This window comes from Argentina silus (genome assembly GCF_951799395.1).
Source record: "Argentina silus genome assembly, chromosome: X".
NCBI classification, from domain to species: domain Eukaryota; kingdom Metazoa; phylum Chordata; class Actinopteri; order Argentiniformes; family Argentinidae; genus Argentina; species Argentina silus.
In genome coordinates, this window is record NC_139653.1 from 28298487 (window position 1) to 28324160 (window position 25674).

Sequence of the window (25674 nt, forward strand, 5' to 3'; positions counted from 1 at the left end):
TATATGACGATAACAAAATAACAACAAAACAATCCAGATTCACTCTTTTTATTACAAGATGAAGAAAGGTGGGATGGTCTGATAGATGAAAAGTAATGATTGGATAAATATGCAGCAAAATGTAAAAACCTATCTGTGAGGGCTGATTTGAAAAAACTTCAAACTTCAAACTTGCAATCGCAGACTCAGTGGAAAAATGTTTTATTTTTCAATACATACATATCAATATACACATGACATTACAGACCCCCCCCCCTGTCGCTGCGTATTCAGATCCCACACCCAGACATACCACCATGTGGTGAGTGTCAGTACTATGTGTAGTTATTAGTGTTTGTGTTTATTTTCTATTATTCACAGTTTAGGCTAAGGAAAACAGGCATTTTAGCTTTGTACATTGTAACAATGCTATGTTGTTGTAGCATAGGCTACAGGTGAGATGACAATTCATATCTTGGAACATTTCAAGATGTGAAAGCAGGATGAAGAGAGTGAACATGAAATAAACAAGTTGAACAGCAACATTATCGTTGGCAGTTAAGTACATGAAAATTAGTTACCAAAAATGTAAATACATGAAGCTGACATGATAAAATTATCGTTCAGGGATATGCAGAGTTGTTTCACTTAAATTAATATTGTTGATAATACATAAGAATATAATTACATAAACTAGTGGCACTATAAGAAGCGATACACTGACTGTAGAGGGGTAGGACAAGAGAGGACTGGACTGTAACTACGAGTGTGTAGTAATGTAGAAATGTGCATTCAAAGAGGTATAAATTGCTTGCCAGCGACGCATGGACCTGCTTGGTAGGTTCCGAGGGTGCAGCGCAACGGCAACCCGCCTGAGCCCAAAATGATCAGGACAACCCCACCGGAGAAGAAAGTCATCAAGACAACCCAGTCCCAACCCAAAGCAGTCAGGACAGCCCTACCTGAACAAAAAGCAGTCAAGCCCAAGCAGTGCTGTGCCTAGCTACTTCGATAGCGTCTATTTCCGGTTCATTTCTGGGGTTTGATATTGCGCAATAATCTGAGTGCATGTGTATTTAATAGATTTTTCAGGTGCAATTGAGCTAATATGCATTTGTATTTATGGATCGTAAATCAGTTTTAATTTAGCTAATATTCGTTTGTATTTATGGATCGTAAATTAGGTGTAATGTAGCCAATAGGTGTTTGTATCAAGCTAGCTTTCTGTAATGTAGAGAATCACTACAGTATTTATTCAATTAAACATTAGGCAAACATAACCGCCGTTCAACATGATCATTAAAATGAAATCACTTAAATCCCCCCCAAAAACATGCTCCAGGCGGGGATCAAACCCTGCACCTCACTATCATGCTACATGCTCCTCTCTATCATGCTACGCGGACTACTTGAGAAAGGGAGGCAACAAGTGTTTATGATAATATATGTTAGGTGTAATGTAGCTAATATGCGTTCGTATCAAGCTAACTTTATGTAATGTAGAGAATCACTACAGTATTTAAACATTCGGCAGCCATAAGCATCTGTTCAACTTGATCATTAAATTGAAATCACTTAAATCCCCCCCAAAACATGCTCCAAGCAGGAACTATGTGAGAAAGGGAGGCAAGTGTATATGATGATCTGTCACGTTGTGGAAATCCGACCCAGTGTGAAAATGTACTCGGGTGATTTCATTTTGATTGAGTTAAACAAATATAGATTATAAATGGAGCTGAATTCAGGAACTATCACAAAACCTGTGTGTGTATTATAGTGTTTGTGGGACCAACAGCATAGCGTAACATAAGATGCTACCATGTTGGTAAATGTTTGCTTGTAGCCCTAACAGATGGATAGAACAGTGGAATAATTAAATATTTATTGAAAGTAGTTGCTTTTTCTGACCTGACCTTGTGCTTTGCCGCATCCTCTTCTATGTGAGATCTGACACCTGCAGCCCATCAGTATATGCACATTTGAGTCAAGTCGGGAGGCTACCTTGTTCTAACTAGTTCACAGTGAGGCCAATTAGGATCAGCTGGCTTAAGGTGTGTGATTTGGCATTACAAGTTGTCATGCGGTTGTGTTGGCACCAGAACGCTACGTTAACAGAAGGAAGTCATGAGGTTAGATTGGCCTGATACAAATGTATGGCGACTATGAATTTTCCGACAGATTGACTGCATAAACTTCCAGTTTATTCAGCCTCATTTGTCATTAATTATATATGGTAATGTCATTGTAGATAGTCGGTAGTCAGCTTTCCAATAAAGTGTGCATGGATTTACTGTGTAGGCTATCGTCTATGTGGAACTAGCCAACAACTGCAAAAGCCACTATATGCCAAAAGCATTTTGTTTGCTTAACATGCAGCTAAATTTGGCACGATGTCAATGCAGCATGTCCCCCAAAAATATTGAATGAACCAATGTGTCATAATTAGGGGCATGCCATTTTTCATGTTGAATTTATGTGTAGAGAGACCAATGCCACTTTATAGACCAATAGCCTATGTGGGAAATCTGTTCTGACTGCCCTAGATCACATTACATCAGATAATAGTGGTTTTATTTGATATAAACCACAAAATAACCACTGCGTTTTCAATGTGTTTCCATCAGTTGGAGGGCAACTCCCCAGCTGACAAATCAAACGTTTACAGAGCCTATTGCAATGCTTAATGATAACAACCTATATAGGACAGCAGAACAAATTCGCTCACCTTCCCTCCACTATATTGTAATTCACTGCCCATCACCAGCATTTGAAAAGATAGTCTGTCCTGTATGTATAGATTACTGAACCCTCATCATCCTGATCGCCTTACTTACAGGGCCGGTTCTAGGAATGCACATATGAGGGGGCAGTCAGAAATGTGAAGGGGGCATTATGCGTACACATCATGTGCCAGCACTTTTTTTTTTATAACAGTGTTTTCTTCACGGCATGGGCTGTTAGCTGTGTGTCCAGCCCTCAACCTGGAGAAGTGGATTGCACTCTGTCAGGCCTCTACCCTAAGACCTGTCCAACTTGGGTGTCCCACCTGAAGACTAAAGCTCCTGCTGGTATAGCTCTTAGGGTCACTGAGGCACACAAACCCCCTGACCACAATAAGGTGGCAATCTCTCAGGGGGAAAACTGAAAAATAAAAAGTAAAATAAAATATCCTTCATCCAGATTTTAACAACCAACAACATAACATTTATCTTAACTGGATGGTCTAATTCTCAAATACATTTGAACCTAAAGGAAAGACTTTTCACTATAATCAATATTTACAAAACTGAATGTCTCATTTGTCTTATGAAAAAAATAAAATAAACAAGCATCACAAGTTCTCAAACTAATTTGTCCAACACAACAGATACAGAGCAAAACATATAACACATATAACTTTTTTCTTTTTTTCTTCTTTTTTTGGGTTTTTATTTATTTATTAGCAACTTAATAACTAAAATCTCCTCCTTTCTCTCCATCTCACAATTTTTTTCTCTCCACTCCACTCTACAACTCCACTCTACTCTACAACACCAGTCTCCTGTTTCCCTTTGCAAAAACTCTCACAAATTCATCCATATCCAAGTTACTTGTTATGGACTTCTCATGGGCCAAGATCACCAAATTTCTCTTTCGCTTGTGTAGCATGGTGCGACGATAGGGGGTTAGGACCCGTGACAATGTGGAGAAGGAACTCTCACACGATGCCGAAGACACACCAATTACCATGGCTGTTACATACAATTTATGTAACTCGGGAAAGGCTTCCTTGTACTCCTGCAGGTGTTTACAGACAGTGGATAGGTCTGTTTCATTTGGACATTTCTTGAGCAACATCTGTTTTGCCACAAGAATTTCATTTTTTAGATCATCTGCCACAGTGCCAGCCAGCACAGCCAGAGGATGCAACAGGGTTGAATCTAGAAATGCGCTGGATTTGGGTGCAAGACTAGATATGGCTTTCATCAGCTCAACGTTCTTCTGAGAAAATCTATTCTCCATTTCTGAAATGGCCCTGTCAAGGATGTTGAGCAGAGATCTTTTCAGAGACTGAGGGGGGGAAATGGTAGGATCATCCGAGTCTGTATGGCCCACAGTTGAGAGCACAACACTTTGACCAAGGCGTTTGCTCATTGTCCTCCTTCTCTTTGGAGGCTGTGAATCATCCCCAGCAGCTGACTGAGATGACTCTCCCCAATTCTCATCTTCACGGATGCTTTTTAAGGACTCCAGTGCTGCACCAACAACCTCAGAAGCACTGCACATATCCACAGACTGAGACTGTAGAATTGCATTTGCTGGTTTCAAGACACCAAGCACCCGCACTAGAAACTTTCCAGTCTCAAAGAAGTGATGCCTCTTAATTTGACATAGCAGGCCTGATGCCTCGGTGCACAGGTCAACAGCAGCACCATCATCCTCTGTCATCTCAGATAGGATACTGAGAATATGGTCTTGATTGTCAACAATGCACCTTGTCACCTCATAGTGGCTTGTCCATCGGATTTCAAGCAGCCTTTTAAGGTTAGGTGCATTATATTTCTCAGACACATAGTGGTGCTGAAAAAACTTGTACAGTGAACTTGAGAGGTCGAAAAATCTCTTTGCACATGGTTCACTCTGGATGGCATGCACAACCACTAAGTGCAGCTGGTGGTTGTAGCAGTGGATGTATGGGATATACCTAGAAAGCTTATTTTGGAGCAGAGCTTGTACACCACCTCTTATCCCACTCATCACAGAAGCTCCATCATAACACTGGCTAAGTATGTTGTCAGCACTGTAGCCAGCATCAGAAAGGTGTGTCAGTATCTCAGACGTGATGTACTCTGCATCAAGCAACCCAATAAGATGCTCCTCTGGCATGGAATTGCTGACAAATCGAATCATCACAGACAAATTTTCCACATTGCACCTGTCCCTGGTCCCATCACTTTTGAGGCAAAACCCTGCAGAATCAGCATTTTCATATTTTTTCCTGACCTCTCCAAGCACCATGTCTGCCAGTGTTTGAATCATTTCGTTTTGGATATCCTTAGATGTGTATTTTGCATTCTTTGGGATACCCTTAACAATGCTTGCTAGCTTCTCATCCTTCTCTATTGTATACTCCATGAGTTTCAGAAAAAGACCTGAAGCAACATCATCACCAGCTGCATCATGTCTCAAAGTTTCTGCAGTCCCACGGAGCCCCAACTCATTCACACAGAGAAATTTAACAGCACTGCCCACACTCTTGACATAATAATGATTTTTTTCAAGTTGGGTTTTACCAACCAACAGGGAGTCAACAGTCCCCCCTGTAGCCTCTCTGCTTTTGTGCTGAGTCCAGGTGGTGGAAGAGTGCACATGGTTGTGGCTGGACACATGCCTATGTAGCCCCTTGTCTCGTTCAAGTGCTGCTTTCCAGTTGTTAAAACCAGTTAGGGTGAAAACAACATCCCTCTCATTAGCAGTGCTGCCATATTTGCGACAGGGGAAACAGAAGCATGCGTCTCGCACAACAGAGTACTCCAGCCATGGTCGTGTGCGGTACCAGGCAGGATTGAATGATCTTAATGTAGCACCAAATGCACGCTTTGGGTAGCTACCCAGTATTGGCTGGGATGGTGCATTGACATTTAAGTCACTAGGTAGCTGAGCAAGGGGTTTTGGGGCAGCACATGTTGAGGGAGGAGGAACAGGAGAAGCAGTGCTTGCTGATGGTACAGGTGGATTTATGCTAGCTGCTGCTTCTGATGCACTGGTACTAGCAGCAATATCACTGCTACTGCTTTTAGTACATGCAGGAGCAACACTTGTTTTGAACGCTCTGAAAAAAGGATGCATCTCGCAGCATTAACTCTCTCTTTGTAAGCTGCTGGAAGCTGGAGTGCAAAGTGAGTAAGTTTTGAGAAAACCGCAGTAATTATATCCCTTAGCAGTCTGAAACAAAACTGTGCAGAGCCAGAGGCTGGGGTGGGGCTTCACGTAGGGGTCTGGCAGACACAGCTCATTGTCCTCAGTAGTGATGGGCATTCCGAGTCTTTTCGAGGAGCCGGATCTTTTGGCTCCGTTCACTAAAAAGAGCCGTTCATTTGGCTCTTCGTTCACTTATAGTTCCGGTTTTTCGAAAAAAAATGCAGTTTGATTTTCCACTTACGTACTGTGAGTGTCGGACGCATACGACAGTGCTGCCACGGTGTCCGTGACATTTCTATGGTTTTATTTAGTGTAATGTATAGGCCTATGTTTATTGATTAATGTGTTATATTAATTATTAATTACCCACAGTTTAATTAAATACGACTAGATCACTTCGTCCTTCAACTATGATACTAATGTGATATAAAAATGGAAATGCTCCCCTTGCACATATTGCATACTGCAGTTGATGCATCTTTACAGGTGAAAAAGGTCCAAATGATACTTCGTTTTCTATTGTCACTCATGTTATCTTCTTCTTAGCGTCTTTGCTTCACGTGCATCTCGGAGAATATGCAAATTAAGGTGACTTAATTTGGGTCAAATCTAGGGGTAACCTGTAATTCGATACTCATGGACAAATCTCGCCAAAGGGGTATCCTATGTGTAATTCGACACTCATGGCCCTTAGTTCTGATTTGTTCATCGGACATGGACTTGAACGTAATACTTTATTTGGCTTTACAGGAATTTGTTTAGCACTTATTATAGCCTACTGCAATATATGTAATACTAGCCTAATTGCACAGCTCATGTAAGTGACAGATCATGACAAATTTAAGTGTGCTTACAAAACAATAGCATTACACAAATAAATAAATTCTACACCGTTATTATATAACATTTTATATAGCTAATCCAGCCGGCATAGAACGATATAGAATAGACAGTGACAAAACAAAACAAAAATACACAAGAAATACGCTATTATTTGGTACTTGATTTTTTATTTTATTCTTTACAGAATAATCGCATATGATTTACTTGAGAGAAAATAATGTCTTGTCAGCTGTCAGTTTCAAGACTGAAGTGTCGTATGACGTTGAGTTTCCATAGAGTGTATCAGCAAATTAACGCGTTGAGACTGGTTCAAACGTAGGCACATACGAGGCGAGCTGAGTAACAAAACACTAGTTTTATTGTTTTTTACTTAGTTCACTCAACCATTGAACCTGTTAAAGAGTTGTGCTTGTGCATTTTAACATTAGTGTAGCAACCGCAGCGCTCACAACGCCACTGTCTGTCTGGTCACATAATGTAACGGGGGGGAAAAGAGCCAAACCAAATGGATCGTTCACCAAAAAGAATCGGTTCCCTACGTTCACCAAAGAGAGCCGTTCAAAAAGAGCCATTCGTTCGCGAACGACCCATCTCTAGTCCTCAGTCAGCGGACAGTGTCTAGTCTGTGCTTGTGTGACTTGAGAAACACTCCCACTGGGGAAAAAACAGCAGACTATTCCCCAGTTGACTGCACAAATATATATGGATGTTATATTAACTTTTGTTTTAGTTGTTGTTAATTATTAGTTATCTCACGGGTCGCTACGACGAGTTTAGTGGAGTTTTAGCTGCTTCCTCAAAGTCTTAACCGCTCTGTCTGGAAACCTGACACCACAGTCAGGCTGCTCTTGGCTCATTTGCATACTAACAGTGATTGGATGTCTAATAATCGTCCTCCTTAATCTTGAACGGCACCAGCCGCTGTGTGATTCTCATGTAACCACCTGAAGCCATGTCTGTAATGAATTGATACACATATTCACTGAGATTAATATAGAATATTAATTTTAATATTAAATCAATCTTACTATATGGTACATTTAAAAGACGTAACAAATAAACTTGAACTTGAACTAACACTGTAGATAGTAAGTTAGCTAGCTAGTTAACTAGCCATGCAGTGTCGCAGTCCCTCAGACTCCCTGAGTGGTGCTGAAAACGGACACCTTGTAAAATAGCTGAAAATGTAATACAAACCATAATTGTAAATTATTCGAAACATAAACCAGCTTTGCAACTTTGCAAGATATATTGTGTGGATTAACCATCCAGTTTAGCCAAATCCTGAAGACAGCGGGAGAAAAATATGGTTGTGGTGGCCCGACCGGAAACGATTTTACAGGGGTAAGACAATTGGCATCAACTATTTGGAAATGGTTGAGCTGTTGTCCACATGCTGTAACCGGTCTCTCCTTTTAAACATCTATAATCTAGACTAGAGGATTAATGTACTGGCACACTGCAACAAAATACCTTGGCGTATACTAGTATAATCTATTCTCGATATTCTGTATAAGAGTAAAATCTACTTTAGCACTAAGAGGGTGACCCCTCTGATCAATCTAGTCATTTCAAATTACCTGTTTGATCTTCCATGTGCAGTAGTTGATGGGAGGCAGATACCTGGACAGTTTTGAGCAGTGCTCTGTCCGTCACTAGTCATCTCTAGAGCATCCCTGCTCTCTAGTGACCGAGGGAAACAGAGGAATCGCAACAGACAGATACGGAGCAGACAACCCTTATCCTCATAGATGGTGACTGATGTACGCCACAGAGGAAAACATTCTTTGTAACAGGTCTCTTTTTGAACAGTGATTAACCTCCAGGATTGAAACTCCTCTCCCTACCAGTGTGGTCTCCTCCCAACCAACAACCCCCCTCTCTGCACTCTGTGAAACACCTCTGGCTGCCCCTGTCAAGACTCCCTCACCTAGTCCCCTGCAGGTAGGTGGAGTGGACCAAGGGTCTTATGTGTTGGCTGTCTCCAAACATGTCCAATTATTTTACCCTTTATCTTTTCTTTTAAAAATTATCTAGTTTTGACAGTGATACTATGCTGATTTCAATGACTAGTATTGTTGTACTAACTATTTTTAAGGTGTCCATGTTTGTCCATTTGCACATGCTACCTCACAAATCTCTGCAGGCTAGTGTAAAGACCACTGCTGCTTGTCCAAAGATGTCAGCAATGAAGAAAAGCTTAAATCCTAGCCTGGGAGTGTAACAACCTGGCAAACCAGGTACAGCTACATCAGTATTCATAAATCAAATTAACGACACTGCAGCTTGCAGATCAGCCTGGATCCAGCAGGCCTGCAACAATGCCTCCATGGACAACAGGAAGAGGGAGCCAGAGGCCACTCTCCCACAGTATGAAGGGAGCCTGGACACCAGAGACTGGCTGATGGCAACGACAGTGGAGTGGGGGTGGCAGGGAAAGTCCTCCCTGGATCTGGACAGACTGGGGAGCCCCTCCCCACCAAGCAAAGAGCAATATAGCCTCCAGAAACTGGTCACATTTTCACCTATAGATGGAGATGTAATGCCTTTCGACTAGCTTTTTTTTTTTTTTTTTTTTTTTTAAAGCACAGTATTTTCTGAACAATGTTCCTACAGAAATCTAACTTTCGTTGAATAGTTTCAAACTGTCAAAATATGAAGCTGCCTAATGTACTTGGACCAGGGGAGGCTGGTGGAGGTAGAAATCCATTCCATGCAAGAGGACGGATTCATTGCATGGAATGGAATGAGGAATGGTAGCATTTGCAAATTGTAATTTGTTACAGAGATCTTGATTTTTTTTTTCTCCCAACTATTCTACTGTCAGTTGCACAATACATTAGAAGTATAAGTAGTCTAGTACCGTACACCTGCTTGGAAGAGGGAAATGCAAAATGCTCTGAATAATCTCACTTTTATATTTCGGTCAGTATATGTATGTTTTATAATTTGGGTCCATTTTCATATTAAATTACGTTTAACTGACACTATGAATTACAGTATATTAGCCAGCTAGGTGATTATTATCCCCCACGATGGTATCGGACCATGGTAAAGTTAGTTTCATAATGGATTTCGTCAGACATTCGGCTCTTTTAATCTTAATAGGTCTTTAACGGTGAGATCAGTTAACCTAATATTGAACTCATTATGATGAAGAAAACGTGTATGAGATTGCACAACTTTTTTTGTATTTGTTTGTTAAACTTCTTTAGCAATACAATACAGATAATATAAAACCAACTTCATTCAAAACAGAAACACAATGGCAAGGTTGCACAGCCTTACTTTTCTGAAAAAAGGCTTCCAAGAATGTATGTATTTCTATTTTCATTCAATTTCAATAGCATTTAAACTGCATGACAGATCTAAAACCAACTTATTTCAAACAAGAGACACACTAGCAAGATTGCAAAGCCATTAAAAGAAAAAGAAAAAAAAAGCTTGCATGAATTTATATGAATGTTTCTTTTATTTATAATTCAATAGCTTTAAATCTGCATCATAGAATGATCTAAAACCAACTTCATTAAAACCAGAGACTGCAAGGTTGTGATCCATATGATGTATTATACCTGTATCAGGCTATAGCTCGATTTTGAGCTGGAATGGAAGGTTAGAAATTACTCTATGTAGCTTGTCAATCCTCTGTATAGCAGTTTTAACATTTTCCACTTTGACACTTGACACCGCATTTTCCACTTTGACACTTGAAATAATATACAGTAGCCTATAGAGTCTCTGCTGTGGATAGTCAGTGTTTCTTCATATGAAATAATGTGGAAGGGCTGCTGTATTTGTAAAATATGTATTGCTCAATATATCCACAATTTATCAGCAATAAAGCCCTAGACAATTACTGTATAGCCTTAATTACTTTTTCTGATGTTAATTTTGGACAGATAAGGACTTAAAATGTGTATTGGTGTAATAATGGTTTGTGGTTAATCACATTTGTTTCGAGAGTGAACTACCCCTTTAACACAACATGTTTCTGCATAGTAAAACAAAGGTTAAAATCTGTTCTTGTATAGTAACAACTCTCAGTCATCATTGCTCAGTTGTAGTTTCAGACAGTTTAACAACAGTCATTTTAACCACAGAATTGCCTATTCTGACTCTTAACTTTAATGGCCATTCTGCTTGCATACAGTGCTCTGCATAAGTAATTGGACAGTGAAACATTTCTTCTTCTTTTGCTCTATACTGTAAATGTTTGGATTAGAAATCAAACCATTACTGAGGTTAAAGTATACATTCTCAACTTCTTTTATTATTAAGGTATTTGTGTACATATTGCTTTCACCATTTGAAATGACAACACTTTTTATACATAGTCCCCCTATTTCAGGGCACCAAAAGTAATGGGATTCATATCATGTTCAAATGAAGCACTCATGTTTAGTATTTGGTCGGCAATCCTTTGCATGCAATAACTGCCTGAAGTCTGTGACCCAATGACCCTACCAGACGCTGGGTATCTTCTCTGGTGATGCTCTCATCTTGGGCTGTACTGCAGTCATCTTCAGTTGTTGTTTGTTTTCTAGGTGTGTTTGCCTAAAATCCTATAATCAGGAAATTAAATGCATGTTCAATTGGATTTAAATCTGAAGATTGACTTGGCCAGTCAAGAATTTTCCACTTTTTGGCCCTGAAAAACTCCAGAGTTGCTATGGCAGTATGTTTTGGGTCAATGTCTTAAAAGCTGGATGAAGCACCATCCAATGAATTTGCAGGTATTTGCTTAAGTACTCAAGCAGACAAGATATTTCTATACACTTCAGAATGCATTCAGTTACATCATCAATTAAGACAAATTTGCCAGTTCTAGTGGCACCTATGCATTCCCAAACCATAACACCCCCTCCACCATGTTTTACAGATGAGGTGGTATACTGTAAATCTTGGGCAGATTCTTTTTTCTCCAAACGTTCCACCTGCAATCTCTCTGGTACATGATCACATTCATATTATCTGTCCACAAGACCTTTTTCCAGACCTCTGCAGGCTTTAAGGTACTTTTTAGCTAACCTGACAATTCTTTTTGAGGATAACTTGTGTTTTGCACCTTGTAGTAAAGCCTCTGTAGATTGGTGATGTATTTTGTGGATGGTAAAATGTGTCTCTACCTCCCGAAGAGTGTTCCTGATCTGTGGAACAGTTGTTTTGGGCTTTTACTTAATTATACTGAGCATTCTTCCGTCATCCACTGTAGAAGTCTTACTCGGCCTACCAGACTGTTTGCGATTGCTGAGCTTACCAGTGCTTTTTTATTTTATTTTTAATGATGTTTCAAACTGTTGATTTTGTCAAGCCTAATGTTTTGGCTATGTTTCTGTTTTTTTATATAATCAATACTGGACATTGACAGCTCTCTTATGCCTGCACAAATGATGTGACGGAAGGAACACACCTGATTTACCAGAAACACCTGTCAAGTCAATTGTCCCATTACTTTTGGTGTCCTGAAATAGGATTGTATGTATAAAAAGTTATTTTTTATTTTTTATTATTATCAAAGTTGAGAATCTGTACTTTAGATAGTAATTGTTTGATTTCAAATCCAGACTTTTGGAGTATAGTCCCATTACTTTCGCAGGGCACTGTATATGTATGTGGTCCTATTCTGTAGCGGTTGCAGGCTGCAGCATCATGTCATCATGTGCAGGGCTGGATTCAGGTATTTTATTCTTGCTCCTTAGGACCTCCTTGATCCTCTGCCTGAATGATTGAGAAAAGTAGAAATAGAAAATGGGGTCAAAGCAGAGGTGCAGCACTGCCAGCAGTAAGGTGGACTCCTTGGCCAGGAACAAGTGTCTCTTCATCTGGCAATCTGGGATCACCTGGGTCTGGGTAAGGGTGTAAGGTGTGCGGACCACATGGTATGGTAGGAAGCCCACCACATAAGCCACTGTCAAAGCGACAATCTTGACAGTCGCTTGACGAGCACTGTCCCATTCCTCTGGATCATTTCTGCTCCCCAGAAGGTTCTTTAGAACTAGACCACTGGAGAGGAGCACAGCCACGGATGCATTGGTGAACAAGGCCATGCACAAGAAGATGGTGAAGGTGTGCCAGTGCAGCCCAACCTCCTCCTTCAGCTTAGAACAACTAAGGAACTGCCTCTCCTGGACATCCTTGATGGGGAGGGCCATGTTGGGCACCATGATAAGGAGCACCAGCATCCACACCACAGCTGATATCAGCCTGGCAAAACCCACCTCCTGGATTCGGGACAGCCTGGAGCTTTGGTTGATCTGAAGGTAGCGGTCAATGCTGATGAATGCCAGGAAGAGGATGGAGGCATACATGCTGATGTAGATGAGCACAGCGCTGACTTGGCAGTGGAAGACCATGAGGTTCCAGGGTGCCAACCCCATGTCTTTGGCTACCTTGAATGGCAGGGCCAGGGTGAGCAGAAGATCAGAGGTCAGCAGGTTGATCAGGTAGACATTTATACTCTTGTTGGCGTTGTGGCTACGAATGAATGTGTATAGTGCCACCAGGTTGCCTGCTATGCTAGTGACAAAGATCAGGATGTAGAGGACAGTGAAAGGCTCCATCTGGTCATTTACGATGCAGTCGTCTATTGCAGAGAGAATGCCATTGGTGGAGTTTGAGGGAAGTGCCATCATCAATTGCTGAAGAGGCAGCCTGCTGGATCCACCTACAATAAAAATATGTTCTCTTACTGTAAACTGATAAAACAAGTGCAACACAAATTATAAGAATAAGTCTTACTTAAGTTTCACACCACTCTTAACAGAAGCAAACATCCACTATGTCTGGATAGTTTTCCAGTGTGAGACAGTCACTGCTTGGTTAAAGTGAGACAAAACAGGAAGTGGTGAGCACTTTTTCAAATGCAAGTTTTTACTGAATGTAGATACCCAGAGCAATCATAGAAAATGACCTATAAAAAAGCAAGAGAAAAGGTATTTCATCCCAGATAGGACAATACTATATTGTTAAACAGTACCTCACTATTTTTGGAGAACAATCTAACCTCATAATTCAAAGAAATTGCAATATATTTTCGGCATATGGTTATTTCATGGACTTCCTCCTCTACTACATATATAAGTACAAGCCTTCCTCATAACACAGTCACATGAAGCTGCCAGGTATACAGTATCAACTCAACTGTATATATTTGTAGAAGCTTTTCTGGCATGTTTGATAAAAGCAGTAGACTTCATATCGAGGAAATTAAACTTTGTGGCATCAGATGTGGTTTTCAGACGCTTATTTTCTGTTCCTTGAGCTGTCGTTGTTAACACAAGGAAGTTAGTGTCAACTACATTTATTGTGCTGTATTGGCCCTTGCTATCTTCACATGCCCTCCATCATAAATGTGATAGGCATGCTTAGTTATGTTTTGAGGACAATCGGCAGCCATTGAGCAAGAGGACACTGGGTCTGGTGGTCTAGGTCAATAGAAGGTTAGAGGACAGGCAGAAACTGGGCCAGATTGGATTGGTTATGTGGACGGGAGGTCACATTAGCATGTTGTCCTGGCATCATCCCCAGGACCACAGGCTCACTTAGGGAAAGATAGTGTAAACAGCTGGGTCTGATTTTATCTTCTGAGGTTTAGGCTCCCTTACATTTACATATGTTACATGAAATATTTTATACTTTAGAAATTATGTAAATACCCCACATACTTAATTGGTTAATTAAAACTTCATAGAAATATATACAGAGAGAGAACAAAAAGACAATGGATAGAAAGCACAGGATGAAGGAGAGTATAGTAAAGTAAGATAACCTACCTCATCTTTGGTGTCTTCTCAGTGGAGAAGTTGTGATTCCACCACACTGCTCCCCCTCTCTGTTCCCCCACACAGTTAGAAAAGACAGCTAGGCCTCTACCTCGTGGTCAGTTTGACTCTGATAGTTTGCCTTGTCTCTGGGACTTCTGACATTTAACTACAATATGAGATATGCACTTCCTGTACTGCCGTGTGCTGTCGTCACTCTAACCTCAAGTTACCTCAACGTCTTTCAATCGTCAAAACCACAAGCACCTCCTGTTCAGACTATATGACTGTTTGGTCTGTCATGAACATTAATGTCAAGGGTGCTACTGTCGTTCCTGGATGGAGACGTAGGGTATATCTTTTGTTTTTCATCTTGTCGTGACTGGATGGAAGAGGTTAAAGCAACGGCCTGTTCTATCATGGAACAGGCCATGAGTCATGATTAGCACCCTCTGTTCTCCAGAGATGCTTCCTGTTTTGACTGGGTTTATTAAATCATTAATCATTTATGATTTCTCAGAATGAAGGATGACACAAAAATATGTTAATCATTATTTGAAAAAAAATATAAGATATGATTTATTTAGTTAAGAGACAGAAGTTGAGATGGAAAATATTATACACATAGCAAATAAGAAAACAAAACCAACGATTAACAGATAATTGAAGAAAAACGGTTGTATAACTTAATAATGCAATTTATTGCATACATTTCTTTGACAATGTTTACGTTACAGCAGGGAGGCAATTGGTGCAGCAGGGAGACAGTGTGGTTGGTCCTAAAGAACACTGGTCTGCTTTGACAAGCTGATGGAGGTCCTTTTCTTAATGCGAGAGAGGGTCAGGTTACCTGACTCCTTGTCCCTGGAGGGGCTATGCTGGCTAGATGTTGTTGTGCTGAAGACCTTCAAGCCCAGCTGGGCCCTGAAGGCCTTACAGAAGATGAAGTAAATGAGTGGGTCAAGGCAGGCATTTAGAACAGAGAGCAGCACTGTCAGCTCCTTCAGGTAGTAGAACAATTGTTCCCATGCACATTTGTGCTTTAGGAAGGCGTAGGGCAGGCGCACCAGGTGGTAGGGCACAAAGCACACACAAAATACACTCACCAGAACTAGCATGTTCCTCTTAGACCTGCTCAGCTTCTTGCAGCCCCTGGTGCCTGACTGTCTCTGCTGTGCCTGTCTCAACCTCCTGGTGGTGCCATAGTAGAAGAAGACGAGGGAGATCAGGACGAAGAAGAAAATCCCTGCTGAAAAGCTGTGGATGATCTTGTAGAGCAGGCTGAGCTTAGAGCTGTGCTGCGCGTCACAGCCCATGGCCCCAGGTACAAGATCAGCGCTCCAGGTGGTGAGGACTGACAGAGTTATGTACACAGATGACACAGCCAGCAGGGTGGCCCAGGTTGCCATGGTGATGAAGTGGGCAGCACGCACTGTCAGCAAGGCATGAGCCTCAAGGGGACGGACAATCTTCAGGTACCTGTGGGCGTGGATCAGAAGTTATGTGAATTCTTACTAATGTGTCCATAAAACGGCATTGTAACACCTTCAAATACATTTTTCCCATACCTGTGTAATAATGCTGTAATTGCTGTAACATTGTATTAACACATAATTATATTATAATTAGGTAATAATATGGTATAGAGTTGGAACAGTCTTAATTCCACTTGTGTGGCAACACATACCTCTCAACTCCATTATGCAATTACAAAGTAATTACTAATGTGCAATATTAATAATAGAATGTTGTTACTAAACTCATCACAGAGCTACTACACAGGTATCGGGGCAACTTAATGTAAAGTGTGACATGTGACATTTGATTTGAAATGTGTGAATTGTAAGCAGCATTAAATACATTTTACACCTCAGATGATGGAGCACAAATTTCCCAGCACATGACTTTTTGTGTACCTGTTAGCAGCGATGTACTCCATGAAGAGGATGCTAGCATACATATTGAGGTAAAAGGCAGAGGCTCCAAAATTGCAGTAGATATGATGCATAAGAACAGAATTGCTGGCATAGTTAGCAATGCGGAGGGGAAGACACAGGGTGAGGAGGAAGTCAGCAGCAGCTAGGTTCTTCAGGTACACAGTGACGCTCGACTGGTGGTGCTGGCCTCGGCAGAAGTAGACCCGTAATGTGAAGCCATTCAGAACAAGACCCACCAAGAATACCACGCCATAGGCAATTATGAAGAATGGATGGGTGGAGACCTCCATCAGGCCACAAGAGCCTGAGCCATTCATCCCAGTGTTGTTCAATACTGTGGAGGCGTTGAAATCATTGGCCATTCCCACTGCTTATTCAGCTGGATATTATATCTGGAGGTACACAATAAAGAGTGACTTGCTCCTCTGCCTCTCTCTTAGATTTTATTACCTGAAAAATATTGATATTGTATGAGGTTTTCTATTCAAACGACACATGTGCCACATTTGAAACATACAGTACATCTCACAAATACCTCTTTCTGCCATAACATCACTTTAAAGATCTCTAATAATAAAATGTTAATGCACAAATCTCTTACCCTGTTCTCCTGTACAGCCAACAATGCTCATATATGTCAGTTTCATCATGTGGTTACTGTAGTGAATTTGTGTTCTCTATATTCAGTATTACTTCCTTCCTCATGGTTACATACGGAAGACAAAGTCACGTCTTTTTTTTGCAGTGTATTGTACAGCACTAATCTGTTCCTTTTTCTTTCTTTTGCGCTGTATTGTACAGTACTTTGAGCTGCATTCTTTGATGTCGTGATAAATGGGTAATTGGTCTACACCAAGCGTGCCCACACTTTTTCGGTTTGCAAGCTACTTTCAAAATGACCAGGTCAAAATGATCTACCTACATTAAAAAATGCTAAATGTATATATACATATATATTATACATTTTTGGCTTCTTACTTGGTCCAGCTCCCCCACTCATTTTGATAGAGTATATATAAATTGGAAGGCTAACTAGGTCACTTAGCTCGCTGGAGTTTTGCAGTAGGTAGCGCGTTTAACCGCGAATGCATGGTGAATGCATGGTGCATGGTGACCCGTAGAAGAGAAGCGATCTCAGACTGGCCGCATTGTACGTCAATCAAGTGGCGCACTCACACTGGCTCAATTGCCTCGTACCGTGCTGAAGCACAAATGTCCGTCGTAAAAAAAAAAAATCTACGTGATTTTTTTAATGTCACGCGATCGACCCGCACTACTCTCGCGATCGACCGGTCGATCGTAATCGACGTATTGGGCACCCCTGGTCTACACTATGCAGGACACAGATATTTGCGAGTCAAAGCAAAGCAGGTTTAAAAGGTGTAAAATGTTATTTACCATTTGGTGCCTGGTGGTGCCCAGCAAACACATAACTGCAATCTTGACTTTAGGCTGTGGTGAGGTTGTTGGTGCCAATGTAACCTAATGACTACCATCTGTTAATGTAGCGTTATGGTGGCATAAAGGTTGGTGCCTCCTGGTGCCAACATCACACATCTGAATCAAGTTGAACCTAACTGGGCTCACTGAGTGCTAGTTGTGACAAAGTAGCCTTCTGACTTGATCACACAGGAAACTGATGGGGTGCAGGTGTCCTTGTAGACGGATTTTGGTGGCACCAGCCTTGATTTAAATGTGTACACCTATTTACGGTTGAATGAGCATGCCTGATGGACATCGTGAAGAACCCTCGCCATTTGTCTATTCCTTTGCGATTGTAATGTTTCTCACACCTTGTCCTTTGTTGGGAATGACACTTAAAGAGAAGGACAGCAAAATGTTAGTTGAGTTATTCAGGTTAGGCCCATGGCCACTGGTCTCCTGTGTTGTCCTTGACACACGTTAACGTATGGTTAAAACTTAAGTCATATGTTGCTTTGAAACTGTTAAATTGGTTATTTTGTTGATACTCTATTCTCATTCTTCCTATGTGCATTAATGTGAGGTTGTGCACTAGATAAAGGTTCTGTTAATACAGCACAACATAATTGTGACCAGGTTCTCCCATTTAATGTCTATTGTCCACATGCATCGTTAAAGAGACGTAGAGTGAGTCATCAGCTTCAGATATTGGCCTGAGCGTAAACTCCTCACAAGCCGATTTATCTTAACTTGAGGGCATGGTAAAATAGCATTTTGGGTATTCTTAATTAATCAAGGATCCAATATGATCAGGGATGAGCAAAGCATTGTCAATCATTATTAACCATGAAATATCTTTTGGAGTCAGATATAACATAATGTAAAGTTGTGTTAGTTGGTCATGTGACCACGTGTGTTGAGTTTGATTCATTATGTTCATAACAAAACATAATTATTGGGAATAAATGTATGTCTCATTTCTGCTCTATTCTTCAGTGTTTTATTTCCAGTACTTCATCATCTCGCTTAGAATATGAGGGTGTGGCAAAAAGCAAGCTAATGGAATGGTCAGGTCCGAAGAAGCAACTATTTTCAAATGATTAAATCTGTTGTTCTTTCAGTACGTTAGGGCAAGCAAATGACAATTTGTTGGTTTACGTTGAACCTGAATCTTGATTGCCCTGTCAAATCATTCATAAAAATACATATCTGTACACAACAAACTACACCCTGGTGTGAGTGCCAATGACATTTGATTGTATATACAATAATTTATTTCCATTGGTAATCAATTACATGTGTAAGGGACAATAATAGTAGGCCATTTTCTATAGATAGTATGAACATGCAATAGAAAATCCAGCATACCAGACCCCCAGACCCCCATACCAGACCCCCATCATTAAAGCATGGTCAAAATACAGGCAATGTCATGTAGATCTAAAGTTTTACTGAAATGAATATACGTTTAGGTTGCTTTTCAAATGTCTGTTTTGATTATTGTGATTGAAACTCTTGTCTCTTTGTGCTCTGCTTGGGTAAAAAATAAAATAAAATAAATAATAGGACACATGAAGGTGCTCAGTCATAGCTTGACTAACAAGGGCCCCTTGTGACCAGATGTGACTCTGCCCTCAGTCAGACCATACTCCCCAGAAGAAGAAGTTGGTCTCAGGAACAATGTATCAGTTTAGGGCCCCTGTGACACCTTGTCTCTGTCTAGGTTGAGAAAACAAATAGAAAAGTACACACAACTGCAATTACAGGATCAAGAGAAGGATCATTCTTTTGGTTTTCTGCATAACTGCATCTGAAATAAAGACTTCATGCCTTGGTTAGTTTTGCTGCACCTCTTCTTTTAGTCTCATCTTACTTTTTTATCTTTTCTCCTATCTGTTCTCTCTACCCTCTCTCTGTTTTTTCTCTTGTTCTTCCCCTATCTGTTCCTCACATGTTGCTGACACTATGATTAGTGGTGAGGGACCGTCTCCTTGCCTCTCCAGACCCAGAGAGCTTCCTCAGTAGAGACTCACGGAACATCCTGCACATGAGGAAGTAGATGACGGGGTCCAGGCACACGTTAAGGGCAGACAGGAAGAGAGTGCCCTCCTTCACCTGGAAAAGCAGGAAGCGGCTGTGCTTGCTGAAGCCTGCCCCAGGCATCTGACTTAAAGTATAGGGTACGCGGCAGGCATGGTAGGGTACAAAGCACACAAAGAAAACAGCCAGGATACTGAAGATGCTGCGGTTGGACTTGCGGCACACTTTGTTGTCATCCTGACGCATGCGCTGGTAGGACTGATACACATGGCGGGCTATAGAGGCGTAGCAGAATGCCAGCACCAGGAGAGTGGCCCAGAACAGGGCCACACTGAACAGGGTGGAGACCCTGTGCCATTGAACGCCCAGAGGGGTCTTCAGCTGCATGCAGTGCCTGGAGCTTTCTTCGTCTGCCTGCCTGCTTGTCAACACAGCATTGGGCAGCACACAAACCAGCAGCAGGCCCCAGGTCAGCAGGGCCAGCACACGGGCAAAACCTCCACTCTGCAGGAGGTGGATAGAGGAGGACCCCCCTAGGGAAGAGGTGCAGGAGGAGGAGGAGCGGACAATCTTAATGTAGCGCTCCAGGCTGATGAGGCCCATAAAGACGATGCCTATGTACATGCTAGAGTAGAAGAGCACAGCAGTGTAGCGGCACACAGCAACACGGAGGCGCCACCCACCTAGTCCCATCTCGCTGGCCACCCGCCACGGGAAGGTGAGCAACATCAGCAAGTCTGCCACCACCATGTTCTTTAGGTACACCACCAAGCCTGAGTCGCTGGGTACCCGGAAGAAGATCCAGGCAGCCAAGCAGTTCAGAGCCAGGCCCACGGCACAGATCAGCACATAGAGAACTGGTAGAACCTGGTGGGTGAACACACTGTTGAAATCTGTCTGGTTGGCCTGGGCAGTGATCAAGTTGCCAGGGAGATGAGTTGAGTTAGGATGATCCATGCCTGAGAGAGAGATTACAGTCACTGTTTATTTCTACATACATACATACATACATACATACATACATACATACATACATACATACATATTTGGACTATGACACAATTTTTGTTATTTTAGCTGTTTACCAAAACATATTCAAGTTACAGTTATATCATGAATATGGGCTTAAAGTGCAGACTCAGCTTCACATCCAAATTGGAGAAAGGGTTTAGGAATTACAGCTCTTTAATATGTAGCCCCCTCTTTTTCAAAGGACCAAAAGTAATTGGACAATTGACTTAAAAACTGTTTCATGGACAGGTGTGGGCTATTCCTTCATTATTTCTTTATCAATTAAGCAGGTAAAAGGTCTGAGTTGATTCCAAGTGTGGTATTTGCATTTGGAAGCTGTTGCTGTGAACGCACAACATGCGGTCAAAGGAGTTCTCAATGCAAGTGAAACAGGCCATCCTTAGGCTGCAAAACCAAAAAGAAATCCATCTGAGAGATAGCGGCAATATTAGGAGTGGACCAAATCAACATTTTGGTACATTCTGAGAAAAAAAGAACGCACTGGTGAGCTCGGCAACACAAAAAGGCCTGGACGTCCATGGAAGACAACAGTGGTGGATGATCACAGTATCCTTCACATGGTAAAGAAAAACCCCTCCACAACATCCAGCCAAGTGAAGAACACTCTCCAGGAGGTAGGCATATCATTATCCAAGTCTACCATAAAAAGAAGACTTCACGAGACCAAATACAGAGGGTTTACCACAAGGTGCAAAACATTCATAAGCCTCAAGAATAGAAAGGCCAGATTAGACTTTGCCAAAAAACATCTAAAAAAGCCAACCTAGTTCTGGAAAAGCATTCTTTGGACAGGTGAAACTAAGATCAACCTGTACCAGAATGATGGGAAGAAAAAAGTATGGAGAAGGCTTGGAACGGCTCATGATCCGAAGCATGCCACATCATCTGTAAAACACGGTGGAGGCAGTATGATGGCATGGGCATGCATGGCTTCCAATGGCACTGAGTCACTAGTGTTTATTGATGATGTGACAGAAGACAGAAGCAGCAAGATGAATTCTGAAGTGTTTAGGGATATACAGTCTGCTCAGATTCAGCCAAGTTCAGCAAAGTTGATTGGACGGCACTTCACAGTACAGATGGACAATGACCCAAAACATACTGCGAAAGCAACCCAGGAGTTTTTTAAGGCAAAGAAGTGGAATATTCTGCAATGGACCGAATCAATCGCCTGATCTCAATCTGATCGAGCATGCATTACACTTGCTGAAGACAAAACTAAAGGCAAGAAGACCCACGAACAAAACAACAACTGAAGACAGCTGCAGTAAAGTCCTGGCAAAGCATCACAAAGGAGGAAACCCGCATTTGGTGATGTCCATGGGTTCCAGACTTCAGGCAGTCATTGCCTGCAAAGGATTCTCAACAAAGTATTAAAAATGAACATTTTATTTATGATTATGTTCATTTGTCCAATTACATTTGAGCCCCTGAAAATAGGAGACTGTGTATAAAAATGGTTGCAATTCCTAAACGTTTCATACAATATTTTTGTTTAACCCCTTGAATTAAAGCTGAAAGTCTGCACTTCAATTGCATCTTGATTGCCAAAATTATGAAAATTGTGTCACTGTCCAAATATTTCCGGACTTAACTGTACATACATACTCCATAATGTCAAAGTGAAAAGCATTTTTACAATGTCTTCAACAAGTCACTTAATAAGTTATATTTAAGTTATATATAAGAGTCCATCTGAGATTTTAGAATGAATATCTTTGTTTTTATAGGGTCTAATAGGAATCAATTACACACTGAGTGGATCAGGTTGTCATTCCAAACTGAGCAAATGGAGGAATAAAACTGCTCAGGAATGCTACAACAAGGCCTGGGAAGACTTACAAAAACGTTGAATGGCTGAGAGGAAAAAGCATAGCCAATGGGACAACATCATCCCAGTTACACTAATTGGTCTATATAACTGAGTGACCAAAATGAATCCCTCAAAGGAAAAAAATCTATCTATCTAATCTATTTCCCATAATGTATGGTGTATTTAATTACATTTAGTGAAAATCTAACACATGCAAAGACCATCCCTCATGTGACGAATAGTGGTAGATTTATCATGTTATGGGTATGCTTATCTCTGTTGACTGGGGAGTCTATCAGGATCAAGAGAAAATTATGAAGTTTGCTGAGTTGGTAGTGACAGCCTAATCCACACAGTGTGTGATTGATTCCGCAAATCAGAGACCCCATAAAAAAAGGACAGTCATTCCGAAATCACATGAATAGCTGTCATAACAAAAGAGGTGAATACCCAAGACATATCAGCTTTTAATTTGTAATTAATTAATTTGTAAAAAAATAATTTTAGTTACACATCTGGTATGATATACACAGGTAGTCTATAGGTTATTTTCGGGAAAGTAATGTCTATTATTCACACAGACAGACAGACAGACAGACAAATGAACAAACCATAGATGCACAAATGCAAATGCACAAGTTCCCATAGAGTTGGCTAAGTAGTAAGCATGGTCAGACTAACCTTGAGCAGGTCACAAATCCTCAGACAGCAGTAGTAGAGGGTTTTCTCCTGGCTCTCTGAGGGTTGCAGCTCCTGTTCTGTGGGATGGTAGGGTCTTTGGGTGGATCTCCCTCAACAGTCAGAACACAGGATGCTACTCAGACTCTGTGCTGACATCCAGCAGTGCAGTGTCAAGGGCTACCTTGTCAGACAAATATACACAGTGTTTTCTCTCTGATGGTTCACTTCTCAAGCTTTTTTTCTTCTTTCTCTCTCTCTCCATTTGAGAATAAGAGGAAGTCAGCAGGGGTTTGACATGCAATGGGAAGTGGTCTGTCCCCATTCATCTGTCTAGTCTCTTCCCTCCAATTTGAGGATATGCGTGGTTTCTGAAATAGATTCATTATTATAACACCCACTGCCACACACTTCACTCACTGAAGAGAATGTTGAGCTAGTGAGCCAAGGCTGACTATGCAGAACCTCAAAATAAAAGACAGCATAAGTGCAAAAACAGTTAAAGCAGTGCTGTGAAGATGCCCTGTATCAGTTAACATACTGTACATAGTTTGTGTTCTGGTGAGTTGTTAGATAGTTGTGTCATTTCTTCCGCAGCAACACAATAATTTTCAGGTTTGCAATGAGATGAAATAAAGAGATCTGAAGGTTAACGTCTTTTGGAGAGGTTACTTTATTCGATGTTACAAAGAAATGATGTTTCAGGCTAGCAGGTTGTCTCTCTCTCTCTGAGTGTCATCTCCTAGAGAAATTATATAGACTTGCAATGGAATCTGGCCTTGGAGACTACAGGTCCTAGGCCCCCCTTTCCCTAGCATCTTATGTTATGTCTCTGTGTTGTGTACTGGGTACGGCCTGGTACCACTAGGTGAAAGGTGAGAGGCACATAGAATATTGTACAATTCCAACAGCTTGGAACAACTTTGAACCTGCTGTCACACATGCTACACTAAAAAAACACATAAGCATTCACATCTGAGACAAACATATGATACATTAGAGATGTTGTATAACAGAGAAAACAAAATGGCCAGTTGAGCTTTAAAACATTCATGAAATCACCAAGTCTTTTTTGGCACTATTAACATGCATTCCCCTGATCCATCACATCATTTGTTCAGGCATAACATTGATTCTAAGCCTTGCATTTGCCTTTGGAGTCTGCTATTGGTGTCTGTCAACATGAGGACTAAAGAGATGTCAATGAAAGTCAAGGAAGCCATTATAAGGCTGAAATATCAGATAAATCCATCAGAAATATAGCCAAAACCTTAGACTTACCAAAATCAACAGTTTCTAACATCATTAAAAAAGAAAGAAAGCAAAGAGCTCAGTAATCGCAAACAGGCTGATAGGCCAAGGAAGACTTCTACAGTGGATGACCAAAGAATGGTCAACATAATTAAGAAAAAAACAACAACAACTGTCCCACAGATCAGGAACACTCCAGGAGGTAGGCGTGAATGTGTCAGAGACTACCATTCGCAGAATATGTCACCAGCTGAACTACAGAGACTTCACTGTAAGGCGCAAACCACTAGTTATCCTCAAAAAGGATGGTCAGGTTACAGTTTGCTAAAAAGTACCTGGACAGATAAGACAAATAATATCATGTACCAGAGTGATTGTAAGAGGAAAGTTTTGAGAAAAAATTATCTGCCCAAGATTTACAGCAAACCAAAAATCTGTGAAACCTTTTTTTTGGGCATGTATAGCTGTCACAAGAACTGGCTAACTTGTCTTAATTGGTGATGTTACTGCTGACAGCAGCAGCAGAAAGTATTAGAATGGAGTACAAGCAAATGCCTCCAAATTCATTGGATGGCGCTTCATCATACAGTAAGACAGTGATAGCAACTAGAGTTTTTCAGGGCCAAAAAGCAGGAAGTTATTGACTCGCCAAGTCAACATTCAGATTTAAATCCAATTGAACATTGAGCATTTAATTTCCTGATAATAAGATTTTAGGCAAAAAGACCTCAAAACAAACAAATGAAGATGGCTGTAGTACAAGCCTGGCAGAGCATCATCAGAGAAAATACCCAGGGTCTGGTTGGGTCAATGGGTCACAGACTTCAGGCAAGTTATTGCATGCAAAGGATTGTCGACCAAATACTAAACATGAGTGCTTTATTTGGACATTATATGATACTATAATTATAATACAACATTATATGAGGTGCCCTGAAATAGGAGGAGTACGTTTAAAAAATGTTGTACTTTCTAAATGGTGAACCCAATCTGACAAAAAACAACAATTGAATTA

At 41.0% G+C, this 25674-nt stretch overlaps 3 protein-coding genes across 3 annotated transcripts; all 3 read right to left on the minus strand.

The window, feature by feature from the left end:
- Positions 1-10183: 10183 nt before the first annotated feature.
- Positions 10184-14631, minus strand: gpr171 (G protein-coupled receptor 171). Its single transcript, XM_083696249.1, has 2 exons — positions 14499-14631; positions 10184-13390 (listed from the first exon to the last, which is right to left on the minus strand). The coding sequence occupies exon 2, from the start codon at positions 13353-13355 to the stop codon at positions 12345-12347; it is 1011 nt and encodes a 336-aa protein (XP_083552375.1). The 5' UTR covers positions 13356-13390; positions 14499-14631; the 3' UTR covers positions 10184-12344.
- A 634-nt stretch (positions 14632-15265) lies between these two features.
- LOC310822315 (P2Y purinoceptor 14-like) lies at positions 15266-16779 on the minus strand (the record flags this gene model as incomplete). Its single annotated transcript, XM_083694660.1, has 2 exons — positions 16403-16779; positions 15266-15965 (listed from the first exon to the last, which is right to left on the minus strand). Exons 1-2 carry the CDS (start codon positions 16738-16740, stop codon positions 15266-15268), a joined length of 1038 nt encoding a protein of 345 aa, XP_083550786.1. The 5' UTR covers positions 16741-16779.
- A 2472-nt stretch (positions 16780-19251) lies between these two features.
- LOC310822316 (P2Y purinoceptor 14) lies at positions 19252-20842 on the minus strand (the record flags this gene model as incomplete). The annotated part of the gene is made up of 1 exon (XM_083694661.1): positions 19252-20842. The coding sequence occupies one exon, from the start codon at positions 20840-20842 to the stop codon at positions 19793-19795; it is 1050 nt and encodes a 349-aa protein (XP_083550787.1). The 3' UTR covers positions 19252-19792.
- Between the last annotated feature and the right edge of the window lie 4832 nt (positions 20843-25674).